General features: G+C 34.7%; 6 protein-coding genes across 8 annotated transcripts; 2 read left to right on the top strand and 4 right to left on the bottom strand.

Moving 5' to 3' along the window:
* Positions 1–259: 259 nt before the first annotated feature.
* LOC109537091 (transmembrane protein 185B) lies at positions 260–2386 on the top strand. Its single transcript, XM_019903650.2, has 7 exons — positions 260–414; positions 583–759; positions 811–1018; positions 1073–1198; positions 1256–1390; positions 1444–1567; positions 1620–2386. Exons 1-7 carry the CDS (start codon positions 377–379, stop codon positions 1826–1828), a joined length of 1017 nt encoding a protein of 338 aa, XP_019759209.1. The 5' UTR covers positions 260–376; the 3' UTR covers positions 1829–2386.
* Positions 2387–2574: 188 nt separating this feature from the next.
* LOC109537087 (delta-1-pyrroline-5-carboxylate dehydrogenase, mitochondrial) lies at positions 2575–9808 on the bottom strand. 2 transcript variants are annotated; one of them, XM_019903646.2, is made up of 12 exons: positions 9631–9808; positions 5950–6157; positions 5766–5893; positions 5572–5712; positions 5346–5517; positions 5062–5249; positions 4780–5002; positions 4526–4704; positions 4071–4259; positions 3847–3965; positions 3368–3492; positions 2575–3150 (listed from the first exon to the last, which is right to left on the bottom strand). In XM_019903646.2, exons 1-11 carry the CDS (start codon positions 9672–9674, stop codon positions 3377–3379), a joined length of 1707 nt encoding a protein of 568 aa, XP_019759205.1. In that variant the 5' UTR covers positions 9675–9808; the 3' UTR covers positions 2575–3150; positions 3368–3376. The 2 variants fall into 2 exon arrangements, with proteins under 2 accessions (XP_019759205.1, XP_019759204.1); XM_019903645.2 differs by having other exon boundaries at positions 2575–3492; positions 9631–9807.
* Positions 9809–10061: 253 nt separating this feature from the next.
* Positions 10062–14236, top strand: LOC109537085 (zinc finger protein 761). The gene is made up of 10 exons (XM_019903644.2): positions 10062–10533; positions 11139–11323; positions 11589–11793; positions 11847–12032; positions 12587–12775; positions 12830–12966; positions 13028–13214; positions 13270–13396; positions 13447–13673; positions 13728–14236. Exons 1-10 carry the CDS (start codon positions 10304–10306, stop codon positions 13864–13866), a joined length of 1812 nt encoding a protein of 603 aa, XP_019759203.1. The 5' UTR covers positions 10062–10303; the 3' UTR covers positions 13867–14236.
* Positions 14165–15934, bottom strand: LOC109537092 (protein takeout). Of its 2 annotated transcripts, XM_019903651.2 has the most exons (5): positions 15685–15846; positions 15499–15582; positions 15197–15344; positions 15005–15138; positions 14165–14703 (listed from the first exon to the last, which is right to left on the bottom strand). In XM_019903651.2, the coding sequence occupies exons 1-5, from the start codon at positions 15746–15748 to the stop codon at positions 14405–14407; spliced, it is 729 nt and encodes a 242-aa protein (XP_019759210.2). In that variant the 5' UTR covers positions 15749–15846; the 3' UTR covers positions 14165–14404. The 2 variants fall into 2 exon arrangements, with proteins under 2 accessions (XP_019759210.2, XP_019759211.2); XM_019903652.2 differs by lacking the exon at positions 15499–15582 and having other exon boundaries at positions 15685–15934.
* A 54-nt stretch (positions 15935–15988) lies between these two features.
* Positions 15989–17800, bottom strand: LOC109537090 (pectinesterase). The gene is made up of 4 exons (XM_019903649.2): positions 17418–17800; positions 17041–17368; positions 16439–16741; positions 15989–16345 (listed from the first exon to the last, which is right to left on the bottom strand). The coding sequence occupies exons 1-4, from the start codon at positions 17702–17704 to the stop codon at positions 16097–16099; spliced, it is 1167 nt and encodes a 388-aa protein (XP_019759208.2). The 5' UTR covers positions 17705–17800; the 3' UTR covers positions 15989–16096.
* On the bottom strand, positions 17787–21028 carry LOC109537089 (pectinesterase). Its single transcript, XM_019903648.2, has 4 exons — positions 20608–21028; positions 20232–20556; positions 19886–20182; positions 17787–18147 (listed from the first exon to the last, which is right to left on the bottom strand). The coding sequence occupies exons 1-4, from the start codon at positions 20892–20894 to the stop codon at positions 17884–17886; spliced, it is 1173 nt and encodes a 390-aa protein (XP_019759207.2). The 5' UTR covers positions 20895–21028; the 3' UTR covers positions 17787–17883.
* Positions 21029–21114: the final 86 nt, after the last annotated feature.

Here is a 21114-nt window from a genome sequence, read left to right as displayed (position 1 = left end):
GTTCAGTATGTTGCCGATTAATCAATGACAATATCTTTTTTTAAAGCTGGCTACTAGAAAACCGAAATTAAATATAATTCATTTATAAAAAATGAAGAACTGGAACACACGAAAATGTTTACTGACTGTATTTAAGCCTATTTCAGTACTAAACAATTTTCAACATTAATTTATTTTTAAGAATAGAACACTATTCTTGAAGTATTTGTTTTTTGAGGCTCTCTTGGCAACGTTTAATCACTCGCTTAAATTTGATTGCCTCTTGTCACTTTGACACTTTTTTAGAAAATCAAAACAAAACATTAGCAGAGTTTTGAGAATTGTAAAGGTTTTTTCGAAAAATGGACTATAAATCATACATTTTCATGTAGCGAAGATGAATTTGCAAACGCTTTTCCAAGACTTCAATCCTAGGTATGTTGGTGCACTTTTACCCCCATTTGCCTGCAACTCTGACATTGTATTTTCTTTATTAATTCCACGGGTTATTAAGCAGTTTACATTATCTGCGTTTTTCTGCCAGTGCCAGTCTTCATTTATATAATGGGCCCCATTGTTAAGACTCCTTTAATTCTATTGCAGCAAATTCATAGTACACTCATGTCTATTGACTTTTACCATTTTTTTCGCCTTACGATTGGATAATTCTACAAATTGGTCCTACTGGACAGTGTTCTCGCCAATATGGGTTTGGAAAGCATTGGTAATTTCCGGTGCAACAGTTGGGAGTTATGTTTGGTGGAGATATCCACATTTCAGGTACGTTTCCCAATAATTAGCTTGAATTGTTCAATACCATCAAATTTGCAGGCTGGAAGGCGAAGCCTACATTCACTATAAATCAATGTTAATTTCACTGGCATTGCACCTTATTTTGCTCATGTTTGAGTTGCTGGTTTGTGATAAATTAGAGTCTTCCAGGCACTTGTGGATCCTGGTATTTATACCTCTCATTTTCATCAGCATCGTGAGCATAGCAGTTTGCATATGGGCCGTTAAGCATGAAAGAAGCTTCGAGGTAATAGCGAAAAATAAGAATTTGGCATATAAAAGCAACTAAATTCATTTGCAGCTGGAACTTTTCTGCGCTGTTAATGTTCTGCAATTTATATTCCTAGCTTTAAGACTAGATGGTTTCATCGCATGGTCATGGGAGGTAGTTTTTGTGCCATTATGGATAGTCATGTGCCTATCACTTGTAAGTCCAATGCCTTCAAACCAAACTCCTCTAGTTAAAATCACTCTTTAATTCCAGGTCGGTGTTTTGTATACTATAATATTCGCAGCAATATTGCTAAGAACGCCAGAGGTAAACGCCCAACAAAGAAGGAGCAGCTTCCAATCGGCCTTAGGTTATACATTTTTAGTAATTCCTGTTTTAATATTTCAAGTAAGTAAAATACATTTCCAAAGCAGCCGAATCTAAAATCCGTAATATTTCAGGTATTACTAGCTAATAAATTAGATGAAGACATTAGAATGTCTTTCATAGCGGTAGTTAGTCCACTTTTCGTATCATTTGTAACGTTAATTTTGATGTCCTTCAGTGCCAAAGGAGCAAATAAATGTAGGTATTAATAAAACTTAATCCAAATATGTTTTATATTGTTACATTTCAGGGTGGTTTGGATTAAGAAAAGACTTCTGCTCGTTCCTACTGGGGGCCTGTCCCTTACTGCAGGAGTACGGCAATATAGCGTATCAACCAGACAGAAGAACAAATGGGGTCGAACTGGAACAGCAAATGGACAAATACGATGCACATATAAAAAAAGCTGATCTCATGAAACCAGTTCTACCGATCATTAGCATTGAGATGCCTGACTGAATTGGGGGTTTAGAGACGGTAAGAAAAAAACCGATTGTTCAACTGTATGGTTTAAGACGAACGACGAAGGATTGGAGCTTAGAATTATGATCATTTGGAGTATGTTTAACGATACGGCATCTACTGCAAAACACAGAAATTGCAGTAATTCATATGCAAAGAGAGGCTTTGTACCTTTCGTTATTTACTCAAACAGCTTTGCCATTAAAAACAACTAAAATCCGATTGCCCTTTAAAACTAGTTTCAATACTTTCACTTGACAACAGTTGACAAACAGATAATATTTTAAGGCTCGTTGGTGATAAAATTAAGTATTGAACCCAAACGGTTGTACGTATGCGAAGGAAACATTCCGGTGTTAATATATTATGTAACATTTCGACTATCTGTTTTATAATCCAAAAGATTTGATGCCTTTGGCAATTTATCAAGTGCCAATTTCTAATAAGTTAAACAGTTATGTAGTTAAAAGTGTAGTTTTAAGTGATTATCTGAATAAAATATTTTGTATATTAATTTATTTCAGTTAATACTGGTTAAACCATTCACAAAATTAACAGAGCGTTTTTTTTTAATCTTTACTTAATTCCCCAAACTGCGTGATTTTGTTATTAAACGTTTTTTGGGATTACTTTACTGAATTAAATCGTGTAGCACAAGTAACTGGAGGAAGTTAGGTTTTAGGACTGTTGAAGCTTAAATAATACAACGATATTTATTTAATAAGCCGAATAAAACAAGTCGATAACAACAAAGCAATTTTATTGCTATAGATTTTACATAATACTTATTTTAAAGTGACGGGGAAACCCTAGACAAAATAAATAAATATACGTAAATAGGTACAGTTAAATCTTAAATAAAATTAACAATATCTTTCAATAATTTATAACTCTGTGTGTTTTTAAACTCGGTTTCATCCGGCAGATATTTTATGTAACTAGGCAAAGTATTTTGACTAAAAAGATTAGCACATCGGAAAACAAGAACCATAATCAATAAATAATGAGAGCTATGTTTACTACATTACTTACATTAATATGATATCAAGTATCTAATTTAGAAACATTACCTCGAATTCATATTTACTGAATTGACTAATTCACGCGATTAAGAGGAGTCGTTGAAAAGTTTTCTCTATAGTAAAAGTTAATCCGAAGTACGTTTTCCAATATACAACAAATTGTGTAATATTAATATTGTCATTACATTTTATTTTAAATCGCTATTATTTGAGATACCAACTGTACAAAATTAATTACTGGGAATAATGCTTTTTGGATGTACATGAACATGCATCTGTCTACTTCAACTGGTCTGTCTGATATCGCATAGCATGAAAAAGGCCAGAAAAAAATCAATAATACTTTCATTGAAATCATTCAAGTATATCTAATTAATAATACGGCATTAATTATTAAAGCAATATTAGACCAATTTCTAGTTAACTTTCTCCTACAACAGTTAACTGACAGTCTATCACAAAACTTATTTTAAATTGATGACAATTACCTACTGAATAAAACGGGAGTACTCACTCTGATAAATTATTGTTTCATGTAGGGATAGTCGATTTGCGTTAAGGGAACGAACGTTTCCTTAATAGCTTGAGGATTGCCCCATCTAAGAGCATAATACGGGCCTCCAGCTTTGTCATTTGTTCCTAAAACAAACCAATTTATTAATGTAGTCAGTTCTTTTTATTGATTATTTTATACATTTAATTTATTTTATTCGAAATCATTTTGAGAGACTTTTATTTGTTGTGCTGACTTACAGGAGCAATCTTGAGGAAAGCACCAAGAATTAAAACGGAATTTTTGCCTCTTAAAATATTGCCGCTTTTGCTACTCTTTCTAACAATTTTTTTTCCGGCTTCACTTTGTATGTTATTTAGAAGTAAGCCAAAAAATTAACTAAACATTCCAGTGCAAGACCCCTTACAAGGAAAAAATACAAAAGCCTTTGAGTGCGTTTTGATATCAGGTTTGCTTAATAGATTTGTATTTTGTTTTACCTGATAATCTTGCTCCTCCGAAAGGCTGCTGGCCAACAACGCTGCCAGTAGATTTATCATTGATATAGAAATTTCCAGCGGTCATCTTCAGATCTTCTATAGCACTTTTAAGGAATGCTCTAAACATAGATAAAAAAGTTACCTCCTTTGTTCTTAGTTGCATAGTTGAAAACTTGGTCAATTCGTATGCGAAGTAACACTGATAGTATTTATTTAATACTTACTCATCTTGAGCAAAAACTGCACCAGTTAACGCAAATTGCGTCGAGCTTCCAACCAAATTCAACGTTTCCTGTACTTTATTATCCGGGTAAACATAAATACTCAAAACGGGGCCGAAGATTTCTTCAGTCATGATTTTATCTTTAGGATCTTTGGCTTGAACAATCGTTGGTTCGATGAAATATCCGGTGCTGATTAATGCAAGAAGGGAAATATTTAATAGAATAATTAATGACATGACTTTCGCGATATTTGCTTGAAACTAGTAAGTTTCTAAGGCGTAGGTCGTGGAAAATAATTTCTTCCTGGCGTTTTGCAATCTTCAGAGACGGTTTGCTCTGCGCAGCAACCGCATCTAAAGATGCGAGCCACTCGTTCTTGCAAAACATCAGGAAGAAAATATTTTCACGGCCTAAAAAGCCCGAAAAACTTTCACTTTGCTCCAATTATGATTTACCTGTCGTCGCATTTGCCTCCTCCAATAATTTCCAAGTTGCTAGACTTCTTGGCATGCTCTATATAGCCAGAAATTCGTTTAAATGCTTTGTCGTCTATCACAGCGGAGGTGAAACTGTTGTAGTCAGTTGGGTCGCCAATTTTCAGTTCAGCGCGCTTGGCCAATAGTGGGCCCTTGATCTAAAATTAAAAAATGGTATTTTTTTCGGAATATGGTATTCAGCAATACAAGCGAATAAGCCAAATAAAATTTACCTTCGACCACAAAGATTCAGGAACATACATCCTGCTGCAAGCGCTGCATTTTTGGCCACAGAACTCGAAAGCACTTCTAATAGTGCCATTCACGACTGATTCCACATTGGCGCTGGGATGAACAAAATGGTAATTCTTGCCTCCGCATTCACCGATCAGTCTCGGGAAGTTTTTGTAATTGGCAATGTTTTGGCCCACTTGTTTCCACAGTCGAGAGAAAGTTCTAAAAAACATGGCATTGTAAACAGATCCATTTGCCCCGCAAGAAATCCTTCTACTTACGGCACACTTCCTGTAAAGTTAATTCCAGCTAAATTAGGTGATGCAGTGATAGTATCGCCAAATACCGGGCCATCTGAAGGAACGAAATTAACGACACCTGGAGGAACACCAGCCTCCAAGCAGATGTTGAAATTCACCCAGTTGGACAGAAGAGCAGTGTCGCTCGGTTTCCACAAAACGGCGTTTCCCTACAATAAATCTAGATGAATTGTATATTAATTGAAAGCAAACAATGATCAAAACCTGTGAAATGTTATCTAGCGATAAAAACTGGATATACTCACCATTAATGCTGGCGTGTAAGCCAGGTTTCCTCCAATGGCAGTGAAATTAAAGGGCGAAACCGCTGCAATAAAACCGTCAATGCCTCGGTATCTCATCGAGTTTTTCGTTTCTTTGGGATTTTCGGAAATTGGTTGATATTTAAGAGCTTCTTTCAGGAAAAACGCATTTAATCTACGAATTTTTTCGATATTAAAAATTATTTTGTTTTCATGGTTTTGCTTCTACCTAAAGAAATCGATTAGTTCAGCAGCAGAGTCAATTTCAGCTTGGATGACAGTCTTTGCCTGTCCTAACATTGTAGCAGCATTCAGTTTGGCTCTGTATTTTCCAGCCATTAAATCAGCCGCCTTTTCCCAGATCTTAAACCTTTCAAGCACGTCAATTATGTTAAATCATCTAGAGTTTGGGTAGAAAAATACCTTTCAGAAATTGGAGTTTTGTCCCATTTCTTTTGTGTTTCGGTGGCCACCTCAATGGCTTTATTAATCAATTTCGCATCGGCATAGTAGAATTTCGCAATTTTTTTCTTGTGATTGTGCGGCATTACCTGCGCCAATTATATACCGTTATTAGACCCATCAGGAACTTTTTGCGTCATTTTACCTGATAGCGGACGTCATCTGTTTTGAACTCTTTGTCTCCAATAACAATTGGAACATCTTCGGTTTTATTGGCAACTTCACTGAGCGCTTTTTCTATAGCCGCTCGCTCGGGAGACCCTTTTAGATATTCCAAAACAGGCTCATTTTTCACGCCAAAATCGTTGACTCGGACTTCAGGCACGACAGAGCCTAAGCATCTTATCGCCGTTCTAAAATGTTAGTTGGTGGAGATGTTTTGCAAAGACACTTTTAAATGAGAAACAAGTCAATATTTCTGCGTATAAAAAATGAAAGTTTACATTTTTTAGCAATATTTTTCAATTTTTATCGGGGCTAAGATTAGTAAAGCTCATATAGAAACAATAGTGTTTGCAGCATATTTTTTGAAGCGTTTGGAACCCACATTTCATAATATTACTCATCGAAGTTTCGCCAAATAGTCTGAAATGTGTGTTTTTATCAAAGTCACATTCATTTGCCAGATCAAATTTTACTTCTATGGTGTAAAAATGTAAAAGTTTTTGCTTGCACAGAGTGTACCAAAATGCAGGGGCTTCTTGGAAACTGGAAGTCGGTTAAAAACAGGCAAATAGCAATTAATTCAAAAAGTTCTGGTGATTCCGACGATATTGAGTATCTATGAAATTCAGTTTAATTTTGTTGCTGTTGAAAAAATCAAATTTTATTTAAATCTCATGATTTCATTTCATGTTTTTTCAACAAACGATCGCATAATTTCAATGTTTTTCTATTGATAGATTTGTTATCACTCGATTTTTATTTGCCTTGAAACAGTAGTAGAATGAGAAGTAAAGTGTGAATTAAAAATATTGTTAAAAAATACATTTTTCCTTTTAGAATGATGGACACACAAAAATCATCATTTATCGGCTTACTTATGAACATTTTTTTAAATCCATAAATAATTTTTTTCGTCTTAATTTTCAATTCCTATAAACTTCTTTGCCTTCTGCATTTTGATCTCCATTTCAAATCAAAGTCTTTCACTCCCATTTTACAGACTTTTTTCCAGAAATGTTTTTATGAGGCATTATCAATTTTGCAACATTTTTAAGTAAAATAAAAAAAACAACTTATTTACTTCAACCGCAAAAAAATCTCGGATCCAGATTTTCGACTTTAATAATTGTGTAAAGTAAATTAACAATAGAAAAGATGCCTTAACTGTACCTTACCTACTTGGACAAACGTTTCAATATTCTTTCTATGTAAAAATGTTTGCTTTATGTTTTTCATTTGTTGATCTTTCTGTTGTAGATAAAATTCAGTTTGCTCTCAAAACATGTTTGAAATTATCTTATTTATTCTTTTATGAATTAGCTTGTAAATATGGCGTTCCTTCACTTCACATACACGCCAATTGAAAAAAAATATTACCTTATTGGAAAAGTAAGCAGATTTTCTTTAATGAAAGGATAGCATTTTGTAGAATAAAAACAATTTAATTAATTTTATTTAATTTAATCTAATTATTTAATGCAATAATAATAATAGGTCACGGCAAAAATTAAATTTCTTTACACATATGAAGCATAAACAATTTTATTTCTTGCTTTCTCTAACATTTCTATCTCTCGTTGATAAATGTGATCTAAAAAAGGTGTTTTTGAAAGAAAAATATTAATAATTAAGATACACGAGAGGAACTTTTTGCTCGCTACATAATGTTCTAAAATAAAATTTAAATTCTTTATCTGTCCGATTCTCTAAATCATAACCCTTGGGGGAATAATTACTGTAATTCAATAAATTACACTCTATGCAATATTTATGTAGAAACGACACTACTTTGCTTGCTTATTTCATTATTAAAAATTCATATAATAAACATGTGTCTGCAAACGCTTTGGGTCCGATCTGGGTGTTGAAGTTGCAAATTGTTTAGTTTTTTTTTACTTCTGAAGTTTTTACGACTTTTAGCTTAATTTTGCAACATAAATATAGATTGTTAATGGATTTTCAAAATGTTTATGAGAATCTACATTTGATGTACTCATTTCCTGCCTAATTTTTGATTCCAGTGCGTTGCTGGTAGATTAAGAAATACACAATTAAAATAATTTTTTATTCGAAACGTTTTGATCTCTGATTTTATCGAATCTGAGACGAATATGGAGAAAAAACTAAACCTCTTTTTTAACTCGGCAAATGATAAATTGTTTAATTATTTATCGCATTATGGATTATCTCTTGGGTTTCGAGATTTCAGTTAGTCAAATTTATCTGCCTAATAACACATAATTTCTGTCAATATTACCAATCCAGTTTTTTCTAAACTAAGAGTCAAGTGTCTAAAATCACACTAAAATGGGATTATTTATCACTTTCCTTGGCATATTTTTTCAATTAGAACTCAAAACAGTTCACTACAATATGTTAACATTTATATTAGAAATCGTCTAAAAATGTTTGGACCATATACATATTTAATTTAACATGAATTTGAAACTTTCAAGCTGGAACTCTGAACTCAATAGTTAACAAAAACATTTTTTTTCTCATTTTAAATGATCACTAACGCAGGCATTCTAATACCAATTGAAAACATTTTGAATTCAGCTGCATGCTAAACAAGCGTAAGTTTTTTGCAATTGCGCTGGCAAAACGCAACAATGTAGCTTAATTATTTGGTCCAGCTGTGCCACTTGCAGTTCCCTAGATATAGTGCTATAAATAAATTGTATGCACTTCACAGTGGTTTTAAAAATAAATTGTCCTTGAATGAGTAAAAAATCCACTGGCAATAACAGCTTCAACCCACATAAACTGTTACTTGTTCTCCGTTATTAATTGATTTTTTCAATAGCAGATGCTGAATAAAATAGTATTGGATTTAAAATCAATCAAACGCCTTGAATGTGTGAGGCTGATTTTATTTTTTATCTAGACTGCTTAATAAATTCTAAATGTTTTGGTGATTACTGAAAAATACCTGTTATCTAATGATGTGTTTTTGATGGCAACAAATCGCTACATATAGTAGGTGTATAAAAATAAAATGCGATATAAAATTGAACAATTTTTAATCTGTTAATACAAGCAAGGAAAAATCTTGATCACCATCATCACCACTCCCTGTAGAATTTATATTATAATAGCTCAAGCCAATAAAATGGAAACCTTGAGCCATCAAAACATTGGTGTTTGCGGTTGAACTCCTGAGCATGAATTATAGACAATATGTAATGCATTTCAATAACTAACGCAAGTCGCATATTTAAGGCGCTCAAAGACACCTTACAGGCCTCCAGTAAAGTAAAAGTGATTTGTTTTAGACTAGGGGAATTTTCCATTATTACTGTTAATTGAAGCCTATCCCTAATTTTGGTGAATTAGCAAATATTGCTATGGGATAAAACTGGGGTTTTAAATTAATTTGCAGGCAGGAAAGTCATGAGTTACAAGACATGAAGTAGGATAAGGTCTGAAATAGCTCCTTATTGATTTTTCGCACTGATGGAAATTTCCACTGTTCTCAATAACAGGTCAAAGACGGGAAGAGTGGTGAAAGACTCTACCACTCCTGTGGCTTGACTACATTCATCTAATGCACTCAATAGGAGTTTCGGTGCATTATCAAAGGTCAAAGGGGCTGTTTCCGATAATAAATGTATTTATTTGGTGCAGATAAAGCGTTTAAAGTATGTCAATCAGTACTGACCTTTGCAGAGATTGGGAGAAGCTCTGTTTACACAGCGATAACATATTCACATAAAAACCTCTTCAGCTTTTGATAAAATCTCAACGTTTTGGAACCTACCGATTACGAAATTGAATAGTGATTATTTTTTATCGTTCATTTGACATTTGCACCTTGCACTTTGCTTTGCACATTACAGTGACGTAACTGGATGCGTATCCTCTGTTTAGCGAACAATCTTCAACAATATAGAAATGTGCCGTTAATATTGAGTATTTGCAATTTTGAAAAAAATTCTCATGACATTTTCCACCTGCAGCTTCAAAAGTACTCAAGTAATTTCACACAGTAACCTGGGATTAATTTAAATCTGTGTACTTTTAAGCCTAGTGCCTTGTTGCCGCATATGCTCGTTTTATAGAGCATATGCTTGATCGCCTTTGAAAGCAGCTGTTTAATGTCAGTGCTATTGTTTACCTTTAACTTTAATGTTTATAAATTCGATTGTTGCTTTAGATAAGCTATTATCAAAAATACAGTAGATTCGTGGTACTCGGAGGCAATGTATTGTTCAACAACAATCAATTTTATTAAGTGCAGGTAGGGCCATTTAGCTGCATTAAGGGCAGGCTTGAATATGAACTTGAAAGGAACTTCCACCGGGAGGAAATGTTAATGTAATAATAACTTTAAAATGAATGTTATTAAACAAGAGCCAAGTAGCCTGGAAGAGTTGTGGATTCAAAATAATCTGGGGGTCTCTCTCTCCCATTGTGATCAAAATATTCTAGTCTCCCAAGAGCATGGAAACTTTGATTTTAAAAATGAATCCCAAGCTCAGATTGCGGAATGCAATGGATTTGTTGAACATACCGAATGTAAAATCGAAGTCCTGGAGCACTCTTTATTAAGTAATTTTCAGGGGTAAGTAGTTTGCAGACTGAACTGGAGTTATGACATCGTTATTGATTATTGATACTTTATTCAGCATGCTTAAATGGAAGTTTTGATCCCCAGACCACCTATTTATGAATTGTTTGTTGTTAATCACTATTAAATTGAAGTATTATATTGTCTTTATAAGCACACCCATTTGAAAGTAGGAATAAGTTTCATTTTAATGGTCAGGATCTGATGTTGTTGCTTTATACTAATTTGTGCGTCTAGCATATAGGTGAAAGAATGAAGTGCAATGTCTGCCGATCAATAAGTATCGAATCTTACTAAATCCATTTATCAGAATATTAATTTTTCCATACACACTTATTTGCTAAACTGTTCTACTTAATGGGAAGTATGTCCGTTATACTTTCTCCTTGTTTTATCTGTATTTCTATGTTTGTAAACATCTAAACCCAAAGTTTTAAATTATTTACTGATTACAAAATGTATATATGTATTAAATAACATTTCAAATTAGTCATACAGTAATTAACAGCATTGTTTTTCGACTGCACTCAGTCTCACAATTTGAAACGAACATATCGACTATCAAGAATCGTTGTATGTTTATTTGTTAAAATTTTCAGGGATCTTTCAGCTCCGAACTTTCAAAGAACTTTCAGGGAGCGAAAGTATTTTTCATGTGCATTCTGTAGTTACAGGACCAAGTTCAAATACAATTTAATTAGACATGTTAATATTCATGGACCTGTGCCTAGTCAAGTTGCACAGTTTAAATGTACCCAGTGTCCATTTGAAAGCGACAAAAATTGTAAGCATTGCATTGTTTTAGTTAAATCATGAATTCAGAGTTTACATAGTGACAACATAATGATTTACAATTTGTTAATTAAAAATTCCTTATTTTCCCTGATGTAGCAAATAAAAGCATTTTATTTAAATAAACAATAAAAATGACCTAAAATAAAATAGCTATGCAATATTTTTCTCTGAGTTTGAATAGTTACTTTCAATTATTCATCTAGTTGTGAAAATATAAAAATCGTTTAATTGTATCAGAGCGAAATCAATTCCAGCTTCTTTGCAAAGGCATTTAAAAGTACATTCGGGTATATTTTACAAATGTGCACATTGTGACTTTGAGACCAAACACAAGGAAAACCTGCCGAAACATTTGTTGAGGCACAAAGATCCCAGTGAGTGCAGAATGTATGACTGTGATGAATGTGAATATGAGACTAAAGATAAACTGGGCCTTAAACGGCATATGTTAACCCACAGGTAAACGACAACTTGCATACATCAAACTGTTATAAAACCTCTATGAATTTTAGGAGATTAGAAGAAGTAGAACATTTTAAGTGTGGATTGTGCAATTTTATGACAAAGCATCAACTTTCATACAACAATCATTTGCTCAAGATTCATAACAAGGATAAAATCGAGAAATTCCAATGTCCCGAATGCGACTTTGGTACCTATCATAAAATTTCTCTTAAAAATCACATACTAACCCATAGGTAAGGGAACGATGGCAAGCATTTTGCAACCAAGCACATTAGCACACAGTTCAGGTTTTACCTCGATCTTTTTTAGGCAAACGACTATTTCTTTCTTAACAAGTTAATAAAAAACTTAATATTTTAATTGTATTAAAGTAGGCAGCAATTAGAAAATGAAATAATGGTCTAGATAATAATTCTTAATCACGAAAATCCACTCTGTGTCTACGTGTTTTTAACAGACGTGTGAGACCTGCGATTAAAAATGTGGTAGTTAAGTAATTTTACGTATTAAATGGACCTTATAATCACATTGCTAGATATTAAAAAAATGTAATTAGGCAAGTTGCAGTGAAAGATATGAAGTACGCAAAATCCCAGCAAGTTAATGAATGAAAATTACCACACAATAAATAGACAACGAAAAATGTAGATATTTTACTACGACCGAACGAAGAGTATCTTACTATACTTCTATTTAAAATAAGCGATACACTTTTGTGTCGGCACCAGCTTCTAATGTGCTAAATTCAATGAAAGATGTCTTCATGCTAAATGTAATTTATTCGTAGAAAGCCAGGCGAAGTTCCTATGTACAAATGTCCAGAATGTCCATATGAAACGAAAAATAAACAGTTTTTACCCAATCACATGAAAAGACATCAGGGTACAATGCCATGCCCCAAGTGCCAGAAGCAAATCTGTCGCAGAGGCATGACTTTGCACTTGAAAACGCATGAATCCAAAGAAGCAAAGAAAAAGTAAACATTCTGTGTTTCTCCAAATATTCTGTACGTTTTCCCCATGTATTTTAGATATCAATGTGAACATTGTGATTACGGGACTCTCTACTTTGGAAATATGAGTCGACATAAGAAAATAATGCATTCGAACAAGGCTGAAATTGACTATAAGCTGTGCCCAGAGTGTCCATTTAAGACTTTTGAAAATGGTAATGGTTTAATAACTTGCAGCTTGTAAGAAATTTACAATCTCCTCCAACTGGATTTCAGCTAGGTTGAAAAGACACATAAAAGAAATGCACTGCGACGATGCTCCTCAATTTAATTGTGATCACTGCGATTTTACATCCAAGTTTAGATCTTGCCTTAAACGGCACATTGATACTGCTCATATCAACACGGATCCTGTTACTTGTCCAGTTTGCCAGAAACAGTCGGCCAATGTTTACACCTTAAGGTATTTTTTTTAATTTGTTGCTGATTCTATGAGCACATTGGAAGGTTTTTCCTAGGATTCATATGAAACTGCACAAACCAGAAGGTGAAATAAAAATGTTTCAATGTGCGGAGTGTCCGTATAAAACACGGCACAGTGGCGCGTATAAAGACCATGTAAGAAAGCATGAAACGCCAACTAAAGTAAGCCACACTTCTTAGTTAGTCTTGTTTCCTCATATTGCATCTTTCAGTATGACTGTAAAAACTGCCCGTTTAAGTCAGACGATAAATCCTTGTGGAACAATCATATTTCAAGAAAAACGGACGTCAATATCCCAGAAAATACAATTAGCTGTAAGCTTTGTTGTTACCGAACCCGGCAGAACGACAATTTACAACTTCATGTAATTAGGAAGCATGAACGAGACAGGAGGCGGAAGAAATGTTCGCATTGTACTTTGTGTGATTTTAAATCTTCGTAAGTTTTTTTGCGAATATCACACATTTTCCGTATAACGTTTTTTTTTATTAGGAATAGGAAGTTATTTGCAAATCACCTGAAGGGCCATAAGACTAAATATCCAAGTAAGCTGGAGGAAGAAGCATTTTATGCTTTTGAGGATGCGGACAGTTTGGAGGAAACCTCCTCCTCAAGCAAGGGGGATGTCTGAATTTCTTGGACCTAGGAAAAGTTTCGTATTGAATGAGGCGCTGTAATGTACGGGAAGGTATTGAAAAAATCATACTTTTAAAGTGATTGAATTGTGGCTGCGTGGAAGTACTACTACTAAATTAAGCTGAAGGAAATGATCAATTATGGAAAATTGCAATATTGCTCATCGCTGTGAAAAGTTAGTTATAATCGTCTAAACTTCCACGTGAAAGTTCATAGTGTAAATTGTAAAGAAAGTACTACAAGCATGGATAGCTTTTCGCAAATATTTCCAAACTCTTGTAAACTGAGCTAACTTATTATATAAAACTAAATTTTTTATTTATTAATCAATAAACAATGTAACTGTATTTTACAGTGATTTTGGACATCTTTTTACATTCTTTACTACGTCGCTCACAGCACAATGTGAGCCATAAAAGTTCAAATGCGTTTTTTCAACAGTATACTAAATGTTCAATTTAATCCTTACAGGCTATTAAAAATCAAACTGCAAACTTTTGTAAATACATGTAGGTAAGTAGCATTAAATGTTTTTACATTAAAAATAATGCATTTTTTTCAATGTGTTCAAATATGCGCTTGGCGTATTGCAGGAAAATATCTGCAAATGCTAAGGCGTAGTTTTTTTCCACATCGTCAAAGACCGCCCGCCATTCCTCATTAAGAACATTGTTTATATTGTCGCCCAGTAGTTTGTTACCATCGAAAAGATTATCGAACTGGTATTGAACATGTTCCGGGAACAACTTTACTGAGTAGGTTTTCGGGTCAAAGTATATGCCGTTTTTTGTAATCTCTTCGAATTGTATGTTGTGAATGGCGAGAAGATTTTCTGAAATTGAGAAATACAAACAATCCATTAATGAATCAAATCAATTAATTCACGCGTGTTTGTTTAAACTCTTATTCATTTTTCTTTGATAATTAATATAACTTGCGTAAAAAATTAAGGGCTTTAGAAAAAAATGTTACAAAATACTTCTTGTTGTTTTCCTTTTTTGTAATATGTTCGAAGCTATTTTACATAGCAATTACTGAGATCAATCTGCAATTAAAACAGATCAAAGTTCTTAGAAAGCATGACTCACTTTAAAACGGTTGCAGTTGTATTAGTGTTTTCATCTACCGCATACCTAAAATTATGGAAGATTCTCCTTTGCCCTGTACTGGTAATAATAATATTTTGCCGTTTACCTCGTAACTAGCCTTAATTGTTACTAGTGGAAAAAATGCGGAGAATGTTAAAGTGTTCTGAGCAAAGTCCATGCTAAAATCAAATAAATTATACATTAAAACTTTGCATACACCAAAGCAGAGACGCATACCTAGAATCACGGATCGTTACATTTGCAAGCCCAAAAACCAGAGCGTTTTTGTACTTTTGAGCAAAATGCAGCACTCCTTGTCCGGCATCAATTTGTAATTTAGCGATAGCTAAAGGGTCTATAGGCTTTAGACCATATTCTGGCAAACCTACAATTACGTAATGAGAAATATTAAATTTTTTATACGTATACAGATTAAGCATTTATCATTTCGGCTGGCAATTGAAAGATTTTTCTATGCATGTAATGCATCGATTTACTAAACACCCTGAATGGAAAATATTTTAAAACTAAATTATTACCATCTTTAGTTAGTTTGATGCCATTCTCAATTGCCTTGCTCAGGCACTCGTTATCCTGCTTTTCGCATGCAGAAAATTTGTGACCTAAGCACGAGCAAAAAATGTTTTATAATTCATTAAAGACAAATTTAAAAATATATTTGGGAAAAATATGAAATAGTTCGAAAATATAGATATAATACTTACCAGAAGTTTGCTTAACTTTTGTACTTAAAAAAATTACACATGTAACTTTCATTAGGAATATCATGGCGCCCTACCGTTGAATGCAATACATATAGCATTTTGCCAGAGCGATATTGACTTATATTACACACGCACATCGATTCTAAAGCATATAAATATATAAACTTTTATAATTACTTTAATTAGGGCGTTTTTGTAGCACACTTTGCTTTTAATTAAGGAAGTTGTAAGGTGCGTGCTTTAAAATGCAAATATTACTTGATAAATTGGACTGTTGTCGCAATACAAAAAAAATAAGAATCGGTTATGTTTAAAATTTATTTTATTGTTAGATCCAAAGGAATCAAAGCCGTTGAACAACTTTTGGTTTAATAGTAGACATTTTCGTAAATTTTTTATTCTTTATAAACATTTAAGCTCCAATTCCGCGATTATTATATTCCCATAATCTGTTGTGGGTGTTGTCGTCCAGGTCACGATCCGGCTTAATATCGGTGCTAAAGGGGCGTTTGCTGGCCCCTGCAATTGTGTATGGGGCCGTTCCATTAATTATATTCTCAATATTTGAGTCCCTAATAACCAGCTGGCCATTGGGAGATTCGCCCGCTACATAATCCAGTGGACTAGTGACGCCTTTGTCCCAAGATCTCGCCAGACGAATCTAAAAACGCAAAAAAATCATCGATTGATTGTTTTTTTTTGCTCACAGTAAGAGAGATCACATACATAAACACATGTATTACACAGTACTCACTTCGTTACTTTGCAAATAAGAAGCATCTCCAGTAATGTTACTGTTAATGACCAAAAACCCATACGTTCGTCCAGGGGCGGTATCAGGCATAAATATTACATACTGTTCCTTCTCAACTGAAGCCACAGTATTGAAAGTAACCATATTGAAAACCGCGGAAGCGCCTCCAATCACATAATCGAGCTCACCTTCGATGTAGCACATGTGAATCAGAACTCTTTCAGCCTTTTCATTTTCTCCTTCGTCTATTCCCAGGCCCACAGTGTCTTGAATACTCATAAAGTTGTTGTTCATGAGATGAATCTACCGAACCCAAATTTAAAAGCTGTAAAATAATACTGAATTTGGTCCTTCGAGCCGGACGAAAGCAGAAATTTTACTTCATATTTAACTTTTTACCATTGTTCACAACGCCGGTTTTTTTTATTGCATTAATGGATGTACATTTTAAGAGCCTCTCTAGATGCACTTATATTGAAAGGATTTTTCAAAGTACGTGCGTATTACTGATTAAAAAGATACCGATGTTTCAAAGATGAATTTTTCTATTTGTGTGATACGTTAAAGCGACATTAAATTATGAGCGGGCGTAAACCACTTACTTTGTCACCTGATGTTTTAATAGCCAGAGCCTGAGCCTCAGTGGCACCATTGTGTATAGTCACGCCTTGCAGTTGGAAGTCATTGCTTTGCACCCAGAATACTGCTGAACATTCAATTCCAATAGCCTCCTCTTTGATAGCGCATGATTTATAGAGTTCCCAGGCAGGATCACCTTCCTGGTAGTTGACCCCGTCTTCATTTACAGTGATTTGGTAGTCAGCAACGGAGGTTTGGGCACTAAGAATGGCCATTATGTGCACATCTTCAGGTCTATCGGGGTCGCCATAGATTGTGAGCGGAACGTCTCCTTTGATGTAGACAGTTTCCCTGAAAGTCTTCTAGTTTCCCTACAGAATATTTGAAGAAATATACTAACATGTAATGTCCAGGTTCAATTTTGATGTAGGTCCGGAAAGCACTGCTACCACTTTGGATGGCTTCATTCACCACTGCTTGGATCGATTGTCCTTCTGATACAACGTAGTGTGGCTGATCGGGAATTTCTATTTCTTCAGGCTCCCAACCAGAGAGATAGTTTTCTATGGTGTACCTGCTTGCTTCTTCTTCGGATAGAATGGGCCGATTGTTTGTACCAGGATATTCTAGTGCAAATGCTGTTGAAACCCAAAGCAGGGCCCAAATACTCAAAAGACACCGTTTCATCAGAATGTCTAGTACAGTACAGTACAGTTGTTTGAATGTTTTACTAATGAGCAAATGATATAACAAATAATATTGTCAACAATTTAAGTGTTTTTCTATCTAATCTTCGATATTCTTTTTAATTTTCAATTATTCTGGAATGTTTATTTTCCAACTGTATCAATAACATTCTTATTACGTTAATGACTTATCGGAGTCTTGGCTACTTCCATGTTATTAAACTCCCATAATCTGTTATGGGTATTGTCGTCCAAATTCCGATCTGGTTTAAGATCAGTTTTAAATGGTCTGCTGCTGGTGGCTGCTGCAGAGTACGGCGCCTCCAAGTTGATAATGTCCTCAATAGTTGATTCCCTGATAACTAACTGACCATTAGGCGATTCATCTGGAATATAAAGGTCTGCGCTCGCAATTCCTCGATCCCATGATCTAGCCAGGCTAACCTGGAAATCGCAATAATTTATTGCTTTCTATGCCAGGTGCATCAAGTAGGTACGACTGAAGCTTTTAAATGATCTACATTTTAAACTAATTAACTGAATATATTTTAATTGATGTGAGCAAAAATGGTTGTTTTAAATGGTTGAAAACACCGCATCTATTTGAATGCAAATGTTCAATTTGCAATCAAATTAGCTCAAGTGATGCACAAACATTGAAATTACTGATTTGGAAGACGACTTCGTTAATCGGTTCTGTGTTAAAAAAAAATCCTAATTAGTTACTATTAAAGGTGTGATAAACGGTTATTTTTCTGTAACGGGTTACAACATTCCAGTTTCACCTTGGTAATAGGTTTCAAAATGCGGTTCCAAAGGGAACATAAAACTTTTTAAAATGTTCATTAGAAATGCAGAATGATGATGATATTTTATATATTACTTTCTCGCATTTCGTTTCACAATAATATTGTGTCCAATAATCGACAATAACAACAAACAGAAAAATGTGTTTGGCAAACCTGGACGCAGTATTACTCGACTTAATTTTGGTACCATTAAAAAATAATGAAAAAAAAATATGTCGACCGGACAGTTTATTACTATTCAAATAACTTTCATTTCATATCTGACTGAATTTATATTTAAAAATGGCCAGCTTGCTTAAATGCAGGTGCACATTCTGCTTAAAACGTTTGTTATTTTACATTTCAACTGTGATGAAAGTTATGTCTTAGACTTTTAGTTTGCTCATAGCTCATATGCAAGTGCAAATTCTGCTTAGTTTGCTGGTAACAGGCATATAACTCTCGAGCTAAGTTTCTTGAGATAAATCCCTTTTTTTAAAGATTTATTACAGAATGTCAGAAAACTAAATACTTATAGACGAAAAATGCTGAAATATATCATCGCGGCAACTAAATATTCGCTGGTTCCTGGAGAGCTGAACAGTAATTCTTATAAACGAAAAAAAATAAACACACTCATTAAGGCAACGCGCAACTACAGACAACATATTTTCCGTTGACAATGGCCGCATCGGTTCTGTGCTCACGCGAACCGGTTTTTCAGGTTTATGAGACGGTTCCAAAAATAACCGTTTAAATTGGCAAACAGCTGCAGCTGGTGCGAAGTGCGCACCGCTGTTACGGTTTTATGAGACGGTTCCAAAAACAACCTTTTAATCGGGAAACGGCCGCAGCTGGTACGAAGTGTGCCCAACTGTTTCGGTTTTATGAGACGGTTCCAAAAAAACGGGTTAAATCGGACATCTGTAACTACGGTTTCAGGTTACACGTTTGGAACACTGTTATTTTAGCGGTTGCGTTGAATACCGACCATCCATGGTTACTATACATATTGTATTTTGGCAATTAAACTGTTTGAGTTTGAAAACAACTGAAAGGTGCAAATTTGAATCTGTTCTTGACTGTTGTTTATTGTTTATTGTACCTACTGTGCTGTTGCTTAGCTGGGCTTGTTATTTTGATACGGTTTAATCATGGTTTCTAAACACCACTTTGTTTCTACGTTTTCGTTCTTCTTATCTTGTAGCTTTTATTTTATCATAAAAGTGTCTGGCAGTTTTATCGTTATCTACTAGATGTGCTTCAAAATTCTGCTATTTATTATACCGTTATTAGCATTAATCTTGAAAGCTTTTCCGTTCCTGGATTCTTTGATAGCTGGTTGATGGTTTGCTTCCCGAATATATTTGTGGAATAATTGTATGGAAATTTACCTGATGGGATGTTGCATAATATGAGTCCCCAGTAATACTGCTGTTAATGACCAAAAATCCAAAAGACCTTGTCGGAGCAGTGCTAGGAGCAAATATGATCTGGGAACCGTTCGTTTTGATGGCAACTGTACGGAAAACAACATTTTCCAATACTGCTGAGGCACTTCCGAACACATAATCCACTTCTCCCTCCACGTAACACCGCTCAACAAAAACGCGTTCCAGTTGACTTCCGTTATCCACGCCTAGACCCACAGTGTCTTGAAACCCCAAAAAGTTGCAGTTTTTCAAATGCACCTGGAACGGCCAGTTTGTCGTTAATGTTCCCTGGATTTCCTTTCTTTACCTTATCAGATGTGGTTTTGATAGCGATTCCTTGAGCGTCTGTGGCACCGTTATGGATTGTAACGCCTTGCAGCTGAAACTCTGGACTATTCACCCAAAGTACCGTTGCACAAGAACCAATAACTCCCGTTTTCGAAGCGCATGAATTATACAAATCCCAGGCAGGATCATCCTCTTGGTACCGTTCCCCATTTTCATTTACCATACTTTGGTATTCAGCTGCGCGCATTTGGGCGCTGATATTCGTCATGATGTGGATATTTTCAGGATTGTCTGGATCTCCAAAGATGGTAAGCGGGGTTTCTCCGTTGATGTATACAGTTTCCCTAGTGCATCAGTGCTGACTGGGGGGCGCCAAGTGTTGATTACTTACTTACATGTAATGCCCTGCTTGAATTTTTATGTAGATTCTTCTGGTGCCATCGCTATCTCTAATTGCATCGTTCACTACTTTTTGAATAGAATCTCCTGCTTGGACTTCAAAGTCTGGTTCCTCGGGAATGGCAATGTCTTCAGGCATCCACTCACTTAAGTAACTCTCGGGTGTGTATTGGCTGGCCTCTTCTTCACTTAGGATGGGGCGTGTTTCTGTTCCGGGGTAATCTAGCGCACCACACCGAAGCCACGTTAGGGCCAATAAAGTTGATAGAATGAAGAGCTTCATGATTAGGACTTCTAATTCAATTTGTTTTTTTTTGGATATTTTACTGCCGAATTGAGGGCTGCTGAGTAGCTTATCAGCAAATGGCGCACAAACGAGGTTGAGAAGTGTTGTTATCAATTTAGTTATTTTTCTTGAGAGTAGTTTTAGCGGAGTTGAAGTGTGTTATTGACTACATCAAAGTATTTCAAAAGTAGATTGGACTATTTTCAAATAAAAATTC

The sequence above is a fragment of the Dendroctonus ponderosae genome, unplaced genomic scaffold, assembly GCF_020466585.1.
Source record: "Dendroctonus ponderosae isolate FM_Combo_2020 unplaced genomic scaffold, Dpon_F_20191213v2 Dpon_F_20191213_4, whole genome shotgun sequence".
NCBI lineage: Eukaryota > Metazoa > Arthropoda > Insecta > Coleoptera > Curculionidae > Dendroctonus > Dendroctonus ponderosae.
Note: the sequence above shows the minus strand (reverse complement) of the source record. Positions and strands in the feature narration are given on the sequence as shown.